The sequence below is a fragment of the Dermochelys coriacea genome, chromosome 3 (assembly GCF_009764565.3).
Source record: "Dermochelys coriacea isolate rDerCor1 chromosome 3, rDerCor1.pri.v4, whole genome shotgun sequence".
NCBI classification, from domain to species: Eukaryota; Metazoa; Chordata; order Testudines; family Dermochelyidae; genus Dermochelys; species Dermochelys coriacea.
This window is the reverse complement of record NC_050070.1, coordinates 86,515,676-86,529,879: the sequence shown is the minus strand read 5'-3', so window position 1 is coordinate 86,529,879 and position 14,204 is coordinate 86,515,676. Positions and strand designations below refer to the sequence as shown.

The 14,204-nt window shown below is 39.6% G+C and overlaps 1 protein-coding gene across 4 annotated transcripts in view; it reads left to right on the top strand.

Moving 5' to 3' along the window:
* REV3L (REV3 like, DNA directed polymerase zeta catalytic subunit) overlaps positions 1-14,204 on the top strand; it is a 280,711-nt gene that overhangs the window by 191,638 nt on the left and 74,869 nt on the right. For all 4 annotated transcript variants that reach the window (XM_038395392.2, XM_043510836.1, XM_043510838.1 and 1 more), the window contains 3 exons: positions 1,064-1,189; positions 11,459-11,651; positions 13,969-14,080. In XM_038395392.2, coding sequence (XP_038251320.1) covers positions 1,064-1,189; positions 11,459-11,651; positions 13,969-14,080 — 431 coding nt within the window. The remainder of the gene's footprint in view (positions 1-1,063; positions 1,190-11,458; positions 11,652-13,968; positions 14,081-14,204) is intronic.

The following is a 14,204-nucleotide window of genomic DNA, read 5'->3' as shown; positions in this document are numbered from 1 at the left end:
TACAAATACAAAAGGAAAAATGAGAGCAAAGTGATAAGCATATTTAATTTGATCACATCAAATCCTAAAATGTGTCTGTCTGTATTCATGTTATGATTTTTTTTGTAAAAAATTGATCATTTCAAACTTTCATTTGTTGTTTCAGTGTTAACATTTTAGTGTCAATATACAATAGTGAGAATAAGTGCATGTATATATAAATAAACACACAACCAAGAGATGGAATTATACAGTATATAAATAGGTGCTTTTAGATTAATCTATTATGTAGGTTTGATCAACCCAATGCAAAAGTGACTACTTCATTGCTCAGTTTATAAGTGCCACACATTGACCAAAATTCCCTTTGTAATTTTCTTTTTTGTGGCTTTGAAACCATCTGAAAGTTGAAATTGAAGAGACACTTGCCCCTTTTTTAAAATTCTTGTTACACTATGAGATTTCATTAAAATTAGACCAAAAAGGGAAGTTGATACAACAATTGGTTTGGTTTCTTATTGGAAACTGACACAGGAAGATAGGATAAGGTCTTGTTTACATGGCGAGTTAGTGTGGTAAGATGTTGCACTGTAGATTCACATTCTGGCTTGTTACACAGTAAGAGTATGTCTCCACAGCAAAAAAATAAAATAATAGTAACTGTCAGTGAGTCTCAGAGCTCAGGTCAACTAGCTGCTATGGGGCTAAAAATAGCCATGTAGACATTTGGGCTCAGTCTGGAACCCCGGTACTGAGACCCTGCCGGGGTCTTACTACCTGGGTTCTGGCCCAAGCCCAAAAATCTATGGTTATCTATGGTTACCCTGTGGTACAAGCCCAAGTCAGTTGACTCAGGCTCTGAGACTTGCCGCTGTGGGGTTTGGTTTGGTTTGGTTTTTCTGCTGTGTAGATACACCCTAACTCGTTGTGTAGACAAATGCTAAGTGAAAGTTTCCTTATAATTGTTGTAGAGGAGCTTTTAACTTTAGGTTGTTAAATAGGAAAACAGTAACCTGAAGAATGAAACATAAATATATTAATCTATAGATTTTCATCTTTTTGCTGCATATATTTCTTTCAATAGAATCAGTTTGCTGCTCTCAGTGCCCCAAAGAAAGAAACTTCTCAGATTGAAGGACCGTCTTTAAACAACTCTTATGGTTTTAAAGTCAGTATGCAAAACCTGCAGGAAGCAAAAGCTTTACATGAGGTAACTTGTTGCAACACCAAACATGCTTAACTTTATTCATGCTTTATAATTTTATTTAAGGAAGGAGGAGTTTGAAGGGAAAAATATTGTTGAATTCTATCCTTGTTAATCAGGGTTTGGTATTTCTAATTTTTAATAAAGCTTCTATAGTAACTTCTGTCTGAGGCTCTCAAAGTTCTTTCCTTTTAACAGCATTGAACTAAATCTCACAACACCTTTTTTGGCAAAGTAAGTATTATTCCCATTTCCCAATAGAGGAAACTAAACTATAGATGTTTAAAGGACTCCTATTAACTTGAAATCTAACGAGTTAAAAGTAGTTTTAGATACTGCATAAACCCCTAAACCATCACTAATTTGGGTATTTTTAATGGTTTTTAAACTGTTTTTCCTCTTATCTATTGCTTTGTGAGAAACTAACAGAAAATGCACAAAGTGCTGTCAAATGTACAAAGTAAACAAACTCAAAAGAAAGTAAAGGCAATAGTTTAACCCTATCAGTTACTATAATCTTAGGTATTACGTGTGATAACACGAAAAAAAATTCAGACTTTTTTTTTTACGTTAACTATCTCCTTTTTCAGAGTATCAGCCATGTTAGTCTGTAGTCGCAAAAAGAAAAGGTGTACTTGTGGCACCTTAGAGACCAACAAATTTATTTGAGCATAAGCTTTCGTGAGCTACAGCTCACTGCATCCGATGAAATTTGTTAGTCTCTAAGGTGCCACAAGTACTCCTTTTCTTTTTGTTTCCCTTTTATGGCTAGTCCAAGATTACAAAGGATGGCAGTTCCAGAACCAGGAATACAATACCCATAACCTGACTCTCAATCCTTTCTGTTAACCATTAGGCCACACTCCTCTGTTGAATTTTTATTTTTGATATTGCCCTTAGTGAGAAGGAAAGGGTTAAGATCCCTATTCAGCATAGCATGTAAGCACATACACACAAAGGTGTCAGAAGTTTACTTTGAGTGGGGGCAGGAGGTGGAGACATAGGAATGGGAGTGGGGTGGATGCTGTGCATGGGGAGACTTGTGTGGACAGGGTGGAGAGGAACAGCTCAAGACTTAGGGTGGTGCAGGATTCTAGTTGTTCACATGTCTCTTGCCAGCTGCGGTGGGTAGCTGCTCCTGGCCCTGACCCAATCACCTCAGTTCCTATGTGCTTCCCAGCCTGATCCCAGACACTGCAGCAGCTGCTCTAGCCCCTCTGTGTCCTGCTGTTGCTTCTGCCCTCTGTGTGTGCATGCAGTTTACAGGGAACCATTGCTTCCCAGAATGTGTAGGAGTGTGACATGTAGGTCCAAAAACCTGGATCAGCTTACACAGTATTTCTACTGCAGGAGCGCTGCCTGCCCCCAACCCCCATCCCCAGATCCATAACCCCTTCATACTTAACTTTTAAGCAAGTGAGTAGTCCTGATGAAGTTAAAGTGCTTAAGTGTTACTGTGAATTTGGGCCAAAATGCTTTTGAATGATCACTTAAGCTAAAATGTTATCACTCCTTCAACGTGTCCTTCAGAGTAGCCTCCTCATTCACCTTCCAACTTTTCTGTGGGGGTTCTACTGGGCTCTGTCTTTGGTCCTCTTCTCTTCTCCCTTGCCACAGTATCTCATAGTAATCTCTTCTCTAAACACAACTTCAACTACTGGCTGTATGCTGATGGCTCACAGATCTACCTCTCTACTCCAGACCTGTCTCCTGTCCAAACTAAAATCTCGGTCTGTGTCACATTTCCTCGTGGATGTCCAGCCATCAGTTCAAGATCAACACAGCTAAAACAAAGCCTCTTTATCTTCCCTGCCAGGTCCTCCCACTAATTCTTTTCTTGATTACTATGGACCACATCACCATTCTGCCTGTCACTCAGCCTGTAACCTGGACGTAATCTTCAATTTAGATCTCTCTCTAGGTCCTCACATCCTGGCTATGTCTAAATCTTGTCAATTCTTTCTGCATAACATCTCCAAGTATAGCCTTTCCTATCTATCCACAAAGTAAAACTCTCATCCAGGCTCTTGTCTTGCATATTGATTAATGCAACATACTACTATCTGGCCTTGACAAATGCAGACTTGTTCTGCTCATCTCCATTCAGAATTCTAATGCAAAGACCATTTTCCTAGCTTGTCACTTTGACCATATCATCCCTCTCTTTGCATTCCTTTATTGCTCCTCCCATTGCATCAGACGTAAGTTGCTTGTATTCACTTTCACGGGCCTTCATAGTCCTTCTCGACCCCAAATATGGCGATCAGCTAAACCTTGAGTATATGGGCAAGATTCACCAACCAAATACTAAAGAAAATTCTTTCCTGGGTATCTAATATCCATTAGGCCTATTTACCATGAATAGTTAAAGATCAATTAATTGCCAAAATCACTCTTATCCCATCATACCATCTCCTCCATACACTTATCGAGTTTAATCTTAAAGCCAGATAGATCTTTTGCCCCCACTGCTTCCCTTCCAAAACTTCACTCCTCTGTTGGTTAGAAACCTTCGTCTAATTTCAAGTCTAAACTTCCTGATGGCCAGTTTATATCCATTTGTTCTTGTTGCCACATTGGTACTGAGCTTAAATAATTCCTCTCCCTCTCTGGTATTTATCCCTCTGATATATTTATAAAGAGCAATCATATCTCCCCTCAACCTTCTTTTAGTTAGGTTAAACAAGCCAAGCTCCTTGAGTCTCCTTTCATAAGACAAATTTTCCATTCCTCGGATCATCCTAGTAGCCCTTCTCTGTACCTGTTCCAGTTGGAATTCATCCTTCTTAAACATGGGAGACCAGAACTGCACACAGTATTCTAGGTGAGGTCTCACCAGTGCCTTGTATAACAGTACTAAAACCTCCTTATCCCTACTGGAAATACCTCTCCTGATGCATCCCAAGACTGCATTAGCTTTTTTCTCAGCCATTGGCACATTGGCATCACATTGGCAGCTCATAGTCATCCTATGATCAACCAATACTCCAAGGGCCTTCTCCTCCTCCGTTACTTCTAATTGATGCGTCCCCAGCTTATAACTAATATTCTTGTTATTAATCCCTAAATGCATAACCTTACCCTTCTCACTATTAAATTTCATCCTATTACTATTACTCCAGTTTACAAGGTCATCCAGATCCTGCTGTATGATATCCTGGTCCTTCTCTAAATTGGCAATACCTCCTAGCTTTGTATCATCCGCAAACTTCATTAGCAAACTCCCACTTTTTGTGATGAGGTCAGTAATAAAAAGATTAAATAAGATTGGTCCCAAAACTGATCCTTGAGGAATTCTACTGGTAACCTCCCTCCAGCCTGACAGTTCACCTTTCAGTATGACCCGCTGTAGTTTCCCCTTTAACCAATTCCTTATCCACCTTTCAATTTTCATACTGATCCCCATCTTTTCCAATTTAACTAATAATTCCCCATGTGGCATGGTATCAGATGCCTCACTGAAATCTAGGTAAATTAGATCCACTGCGTTTCCTTTGTCTAAAAAATCTGTTACTTTCTCAAAGAAGGAGATCAGGTTGGTTTGGCACGATCTATCTTTTGTAAAACCATGTTGTATTTTATCCTATTTACCATTGACTTCAATGTCCTTAACTACTTTCTCCTTCAAAATTTTTTCCAAGACCTTGCATACTACAGGTGTCAAACTAACAGGCCTATAGTTACCCGGATCACATTTTTTCCCTTTCTAGAAATAGGAACTATGTTAGCAATTCTCCAATCATACAGTACAACTCCTGAGTTTACAGATTTATTAAAAATTCTTGCTAATGGGCTTGTAATTTCGGGTACCAATTCCTTTAATATTCTTGGATGAAGATTATCTGAGCCCTCCGATTTAGTCCCATTAAGCTGTTTGAGTTTCGCTTCTGCCTCAGATATGGTAATATCTACCTCCATATCCTCATTCCCATTTGTCATGCTACCATTATCCCTAAGATCCTCTTTAGCCTTATTAAAGACTGAGGCAAAGTATTTGTTTAGATATTGGGCCATGCCTAGATTATCCTTAACCTCCACTCCATCCTCAGTGTTTAGCGGTCCCACTTCTTCTTTCTTTGTTTTCTTCTTATTTATATGGCTATAGAACCTTTTACTATAGGTTTTAATTCCCTTTGCAAGGTCCAACTCTACTCGACTTTTAGTCTGTCTCACTTTGTCCCTACATGTTCTGACCCCAATAAGGTAGCTTTTCTTGCTGATCCCTCCCATCTTCCACTCCGTGTATGCTTTCTGCTTTTTCTTAATCACCTCTTTAAGATGCTTGTTCATCCAGCTTGGTCTACAACTCCTGCCTATGAATTTTTTCCCCTTTCTTGGGATGCAGGCTTCCAACAGCTTCTGCAGCTTTGATTTAAAGTAATCCCAGGCCTCCTCTACCTTTAGATCCATAAATTCTTCAGTCCAATCCACTTCCCTAACTAATTTCCTTAATTTTTGAAAGTCAGCCCTTTTGAAATCAAAAACCCTTGTCGCAGATTTATTTTTGTTAATCCTGTTCAGTTTGAACTGAATTAGCTCATGATCATTTGAACCAAGATTATCCCCTACAACCATTTCTTCTATGAAGTCCTCACTACTCACCAAAACCAAATCTAAAATGGCATCTCCTCTAGTTGGTTCAGCAACTACTTGATGAAGGAATCCATCAGCTATTGCATGTAGGAAAATCTGAGCCCTATTATTATTACTAGCACTGGTCCTCCAGTCTATATCTGGGAAGTTAAAGTCTCCCATGATCACACAGTTTCTATTAGTATTTACTTTAGTAAAAACATTAAAAAGGGCTCTATCCATATCCAAATTAGATCCCGGTGGTCTATAGCACACCCCAAGCACTATCCCAGGGGAGGCTCTACTAGTTTTCTTCCCCAATGTAATTTTTGCCCAGACGGACTCTGTCTTATCCATTCCATCGCTTCTTATTTCTTTACATTCTACCTCATCATTGATGTACAATGCTACTCCACCACCTTTACCTTTATTTTGGTCTTTCCTAAACAGCACATACCCTTCAATACCTGTAGTCCAGTCATGACTACTATTCCACCATGTTTCTGTTATCCCTATAATATCTGGTTTCACTTCCTGCACCAGTAACTCTAGTTTCTCCTTTTTGTTACCTAGGCTCCTCACATTGGTGTACAAACATCTTAAGTTTTGCTGTTTGGCCTCGCTCGCATTCTGTACCCTATTAGGCACAGTCATTCTACAGCCAGTATAATGTATTAGACTGGTATCCACACTGCCCTTCCTCCTTATATACATTCTCCTACCCACGGCTGTATCCTTTCTTACTTCGTTTTCTTCCCTCTCAATGCTAAAATCCGGCATGGAGATTACCTGGACATCTCCCAACCATCTCCCCCAAATTCCTAGTTTAAAGCTCTCTTAATCAGTTGTGCCAGCATCCATCCTAGAAGTCTATTTCCTTCCCTACCCAGATGAAGTCCACCCCGAGAGAGTCCTCTGTCCATGAATGCCTCCCAGTGGCCATACATCCCAAAGTCCTCCTTATAGCACCACTGCCTAAGCCATCTGTTGATAGTCATAATCTTGTCACACCTTTGTTGCTCTTCTCTAGGAACAGGCAGAATCCCACTAAAGATCACCTGAGCCTCTATTTCCTTAAGCGTCTTCCCCAGCCTAGCATAGTCTCCCTTAATACTTTGCAGCGAGAATCTAGCCGTATAATTTGTTCCCACATGAAAGATAATTAGGGGATTCTTTCCTGCTCGCTTTAGGATCCTTTTCAACCTCATCTCTACATCCCGTATCTTAGCACCTGGAAGACAGCACACCCTTCTATTTTCTGGATCAGCTCTGGTTACAGGCCTATCTATTCTTCTCAGTAAAGAGTCCCCGATCACATAGACCTGCCTTTTCCTGCTGACGGTGCTATTGTCCAGTCTATCCCCTGTTCCCTCTGGCTGCAAGTTCTTTCCTATTCTCCCTTGTAATCCTCTTCAACCCATCCTGTATACTCCCGGGCTCACATTTGGTGTAGTCTCCATTAACAGTTAGGCCACTGGTGTGCAGAGACCTCGGCTTACTGTGCCAACTCCTTGTACTTCCCCATCCATTTGTATCTATCTGTTGTCTCTTGTCTTATTCTTAGTTTGTAAGATTGGTGGGGCAAGGCCTGTCTCTTTGTTCTGTTTGTACAGTGCCTAGCACAGTGGGCTCCTGGTCCAGGACTAAAGTTCCTAGGCACTATGGTAACATATAAAATAAGAATCCAGTCTCAAGATGGGGTTTCCTTCTGTTTGTTGGAACACAAATAATGTGACAATTAAAATGCAGCTTGGTAGTATTTGAAAAATAATCACAGTGTTCTACTCAGAAAAGTAACTTACAAGTTTTAAAATATTATATTAAATATTTAACTGCAGCATCCAAAATTGCTGATAATTTTAGGAAATTTTTAATGAGTGAATTAAAAGCTCACAAAAGTGAGGAGCTGATAATGACTGCTTAATTTTTAGTCTAAAAAGTTTGAAGCTTAATATACCCTAAAAATATTGTGTCAAAATTAAATGAACTATTGCTCCCTATTAACGATTGAGAGATCCTAATTCAGGGATACTTAACCTTTTAAAAAAAAAAAGAGTACTTGTGGCACCTTAGAGACTAACAAATGTATTAGAGCATAAGCTTTCGTGAGCTACAGCTCACTTAAAGATTCCTCCTTTCATCATGCTCTAGTTCAATCAGAAGTTATGGGAATGATGCAGAAATTATTGAGTAAAATTCAGTGGCCCGTGTTATACATAGGGCCCTATCCAATACATGGCCATGAAAAACGCATCACAGACCATGAAATCTGGTTTCCCCCGTGAAATCTGGTCTTTTATGTGCTTTTACCCTATACTATATGGATTTCATGGGAGAGACCAGCGTTTCTCAAATTGGAGATCCTGACCCAAAAGGGAGTTGTGGGGGGGGGGGGTGGTCACAAGATTAACTTAGGGGGCTTACGGTATTGCCACTCTTACTTCTGCGCTGTCTTCAGAGCTGGGGTGCCAGAGAGCGGTGGCGGTTGGCTAGGCGCCCAGCTCTGAAGGCAGCACACTGCCAGCAGCAGCACAAAAGTAAGGGTGGCAATATCATACCATGCCACCCTTACTTCTGTACTACAGCCTTCAGACCTGGGCAGCTGGACAGTGGTGGCTGCTTACTGAGGGCCCAGTTCTTCAGGCAGCAGCACAAAAGTAAGGTTGGCAATACCATACCATATCATCCTTACTTCTATGCTGCTGCTGGTGGTAGCTCGGCCTTCAGAGTTGGGCTCCCAGCCAGCAGCCGACACTCTCCAACTGCCCAGCTCTGAAGGCAGCACCACTGCCAGCAGCAGTGCAGAAGTAAGGGTAGCAGTATCACAACGCTGCCTACAATAACCTTGTGACCCCCCCAACTTCTTTTTGGGTCAGAACCCCTACAATTACAATTACAAATGTGAGATTTAAATAGCTGAAATCATTAAATTTATTATTTTTAAAATCCTATGACCGTGAAATTGACCAAAATGGACTTTGAATTTGGTAGGGCCCTAGTTATACAGAATGTTAGACTAGATAATCATAATAGCCCATTCTGGTCTTAAAATTTATGAATATATGAGGAGTAACTTATCATTATCTATACAGTAGAAGCTTTTTTAACCTGCATGCTTGGAGAACAGGGGTTGCCGGTAAAGTGAAAATGCCTGTTCACTTAGAGGGAGGGGTTTAGAATGCTGGGGGAGGGTGCGGGGCAGGGGCATGGGAGGGGCTGCAGGGCACGGGCTCTGGGAGGGAGTTTGGGTCCAGGACAGGGATTGAGGCAGGGGATTGGGGCACGGGAGAGGCTTGGGGTGCCAAACGGGGGGGTCGCGCTCACCTCTGGGGGCTCCCTGCAAGCAGCTCCCCATCCCTGGTGCTCCTGGCAGAGGCACAGCCAGGCGGCTCTGCAAGCAAGATGCTGCCTCCATCTGCAGGCGCCAATCCCTGCAGCTCTCAGCGGCTGCAGTTCTCAGCCAATAGGCTGGGAGCCACAGAGTCAGCCCTCGGGGAGGGGGGACAGAGGCAGAGTGCCTGCAGAGCTGCCCAGCCACAAGCCCCCTCCCGGACCCAAACTCCCTCCCCGAGCGTGCCTCACAGCCCCTCCCAGCCCCCTGCCAGCCCCACACCAACCGTACTATAAACTGGACTTTCAGTGCAGATCAGAAATGCTGGTTAATAGAGCTTGCCAGTTGGTAAAGTGCCAGATAAAAGAGCTTTTACTGTATAACTTCTCCTGGTGATTCTGAGCCACTAGAAATCTGCCAAAAATTCTAATAAATTCTGTGGAAACTTTTGGAAAATGTACAGTACTGTCACCAAGATCTTCACCAATAGAGCTTCTAAACTCCCTATAATCTTCTGGGTTTTGTTCTCTTTAACTCCTATGTTGAGCTGGAAAGAAGAACAAAAAAATCAAATATTCAGTTATTTGCACCTTCAGATCATGCATCTTATGTTGATGGGAATAACTTTTGAAACTTATCAGACAATACATAAAACACATTTGGTGGATGCTAAATTACTCTAATTATCTATTTAGGCTAAACTTGACATTTAAATTGTCATTACTCAGAAAGCCAGAACTGTTTTATTTCAAATTTAGAAGGATCATAACCAGAATGGCTAGATGCTTAATACTGCACAAAAAGTATTACCAAAAAACTCAACAATCCATTTTGATTCAGTAAATTGTTTAACTTTCTTACTGAAAAAGCCCAGTACTTCCACTTTAACTGATGATGCATGAGGTAGGATTCAGGAGGTAGCCAGAACCCTGAGCAATATAGTGCACTGTCTTGATGACTGGTAGAACCACAGTCCGTTTCAGCTTAATTTTAGCTTTCACTTTTAGAAAGTAATTTTTTGGTTTGGAGGAAAATATTCCAAATGTACTGTTTTCCTGAATCTGTTGACAGTGATACTGTAGCTGTATCTGCTTAGTCCAGATTTATACATCATGCCAAGCCTGATTGTAACCATTGTATATAAGTACTAAGAAGTGTGATACATTAATTTCAAAGGCATTGAGAAGAGAGGAAGAACTGTGCTTTCCCTCTTCTCACCCACCTCCAACCTTTTGCTACTTCCTTGTCCCTCTTGTGTCCAGTACTCTGCTGCTTCCTTGTCCTAATCTTTGCATAGCTGCTAGATTCACTTCAACTCCAGTCCTCTGATTCTCCCAAACCCAGTTTTTTATCCCCATAATCTACAAACAAGCAAACTGACTTTTGTATTACTTGAAATGACCTTCCGTTATAAAACAAAGGAGTATTACCTGTGTCTTCTCATATTCTTCCCCACATTGGCACTCCCTGTGTAACAAGGGATGCTAACTATTGTGCATTCTAGGGGGGAAAAAACCCAGGATTTCTTTTCTTCCTTAAAACTTATAAGCTTTGTTTTGTTTTTTAAAAGCTAGATTCCACCTATATGGGATAAGCAAGGAATTTATTAACAAATACCCACATTTCTTTTTTCAAAATGAAAATATCATTTTGCAGAGAAAATGGAAAATACAAAAAATGGAATAACCCTAAATTCATGTTATAGTGTAGAATTACCAAGTCTTTGTATGTCCATTGACCAACTAAATGGAAGGATGTTCTTGTGGTCCTGGGTATTTTGTTTAAAACTCTGTCACAACTTCTCTATGAATTTTTTCCAAATCACTTAATCTCTCTATGCCTGTTTCCCCATCTGTAAAAAATGGAGCTGAGGTGGTACTTTGTTGCACACAAATGTTGAGGCTAAATTCAATAAGATTTGTAAAGCAGTTTGAATTCTCTGATGAAAAATGGTATGGAAGTAAAAAGTGTTATAATTTAATATTATGGATTATGTAATTTTCATGTTCTTGGTGCTGCCATTTGAAATGTTCAATCAAGACTTAAAGGACCAGGAGAACAGTACCCATTAGAAAACAAACATTCAATATGTAAAAATTATTCCAAGTTGGTTTACTTAAAAATACAGTTGTCTACTGGTAACCTTGCACAAAACAATTAATAATTTTTTAAAAACAGATTCTAAAAATGTAGGCTTAGTCAGCTGTTTTTTACCTCTGATATGGAAGTAGTTTTATATAAATGTATTGGACCCTTGCTTAAAATGATTTCATTTATATGAATAATCTGCTTCTTTCAAAACTGTGTGAAATTTAATTGTTTGAAAAGAGCCACAAAATATAAACTTGTACTTGGGTTTTTTTTTGATGTAGGTCCAAAACCTTACACTCATCAGTATGGAGTTACATGCTCGAACCAGACGAGACTTGGAGCCAGACCCTGAATTTGATCCTATCTGTGCTTTATTCTTCTGCATCTCATCTGACACAGCACTGCCAAATACTGATAAAAGAGAAATCACTGGTGCTATAGTGATTGATAAAGACAGAACAATCTCAAGCCAAGGTTCCTATTTATTTTTTTTCTTAAGAGTACTTTACCAAAATCTGTATCTTGTAAAAATGAAGCATTAGCAAGCAATGATCAAATATGGTTCTATAGTATTGTTTTAACTCATTTAATTTCCTCTTGTGAGTACTGGATGAAAGACCATATTAAGCATAGGTAGAGTTTTCCTGCTTATATCTTCCTATGAACCATCGCATAGGTTGTAAACCACAGATATGATACATGTATGCAGTATACCTGTGTTTGTGTACTCTTGAGCAAGCTCCTGCAGTGTTCCAGAGGTGTAAAGAGGAAAATTTGCCTTAGTCTCCTGCTGAAATTGCTGGCTAGCTACAAATAGAAAATGTTAAATCAAGACAGTATGTTTAATATTTTACTTAAGGGTTATATTTGTGGTTTTATCTGATCCTTTTAGGATCTAAACAGGGGCCCTTATTGTATTGTACCTTTTTGGCTTTGTTTAGACCAGTGATACTCAACCTGTGGCTCTAGAGCCGGATGTGGCTCTTCATGGCCCTACAGGCGGCTCTCGCAATGTAGGCATCTGATCGGCGCTCCACTCTATCAGGCAGCGCGGGGAGCACTGAGCAAATGGACCGGCAGTGTGGGAGTCGCTGAAGTTCCCCCTCCCAAAGGGGGAAAGAAAAGGAGCTGCTGGGATTCCCCCACAGGTAAGAGTAGAGATCACCTCCCACCCAGCAGCTGGGGGGCAGAATGGGGAGAGACCACCACTCCTTCCCAGCAGCCAGGAGGGGATAAAGAGAGACAGAGAGAGAGTGCTGCTGGGAGAGGGGATGATGTGTCAATATATGATGATGATGTGACACTGCATCATCATCAGACATTGAGGAAACATCATGACACAAAGATCACAATGTCGGTACTTGATTTTAAGGTGCTCTGCAACTCCATTTAATGGTGAAGTGGCTCTCCAGCTGTTAAAGGTTGAGTACCACTGGTTTAGACTATTAAAAAAAGTCCTGTTTCTTTTAAGATTTATTCTGGGGAATTTAAAAAAAAAAAGTGGCATTATAGCTGTATATTAAACCACAAAATACTGTCTAACAATAAAGGCATAGTCCAAAACCTACCAATAAAAAGGAAATTTAGTCTTAAGGCAACAGTTCCATCCTTCACCTGCTTCTTTGTTAAGATATTGCAGGAATTTTATGGATTTAGGTGAAGTCCCTAATATTACTTTTAATGTAGCTTATTCTGGTATTTGTTTCTTTGTTAGTATTTTTAATTAACTCCATTATTGTACTGAGTGAGAGTTGTCATGAGAGACTGTTATGGTGCCTTAGGAACTGCTCTGAAAAATTATGAAGAGAAAACTGTGAATAAGACTAGTAGTATATTGAAAAATCAGACATACTGATCTGCAGAATTTATTTAGTGATAAAAAGAGGTAGTTCATTTAAATGTTGTGATAATCCTTCTTCCTTTTATTGTAAGTGCTCTCACTGTTTTCTTAGTGAAGAGCTTGTTGAGCTCCTTGAGGAGTGACTTGAGACTGAGCTGCATATCATTTTACATTATTGCATTTTAAGTGATAGCCTGTATTTTTAATTAATTCTGAAAATGCACAGAATTATTTTTTGAGCTAATGTGGTCTAATATATTCATCTTTTATCAAGCTCCTTTTAAAACTCCAGTTGACTGGTTTAATCAGAGATGTTATGATCTGTTATGTAAGGGAATTTTGAAGACACAGTTGTTGTTCTGCTTCATTACACTTCCTCTCTAATTGGTTATTTTTTATTTCCTCGAGTCTCGGGGGGGGTGGGGGTTGGTGTTTTAAAAAGTATACTGTGTTGTATAGGGCTTTTCATATTCAAAGCACTTTGCAAAGAATTAGTCTAAACAAGTGTAATGTAGTTAATTAAAATAGATATTTTGTGTGGAGAATATAGAATATAAGATGCAGTACAGTTCTTTAACATTTTTCTTCAAATATAGTTCTTAGCCTGACTGTTGCGGATGTAAAATGTTAACATTTTTCCTTGGGTCAAATTTGTTCATCTTTGGGAATTTCTAGAAAATTCTCTCTTCTTCATGGAACAATTTGCAAAGTGAAAAAATGGAAATCTTGTGCTTAAAACCCACCTTTGAGAACAAAAATAATCCAGAGAAGGATTAATTGTGTTAGTAATTTTTAATCAATATTAAGACAGATATGAATGAACTTTGTAGAGACAGAAATTATTTTCTCTGTTCAAATGATTTGAGTTGTATGTTTTATTTTAAAGAATAAGAGAGACTGGAGTAGTGGAGTTTATCCTAAAAATTAATGATTATTTCACTTGTTTTCTAGGTAGCAGAGACCAGGCCCCTTTGCTCACAAGATCTGGAATTACAGGACTAGAAGTCACTTATGCTGCTGATGAGAGAGCTCTTTTCCAGGAAGTAGTGAATATTGTAAAAAGGTAGCATATCTGTGTGTTCTGCTTTTATTTTTCAGGCATGGTACAGCAGATTTAGTTCTTTCAGCCCCTGCCAGTCTCTCAAATATTGATTGTTATTGTTTTTCCCCAAAGGCTCATTTCTAGA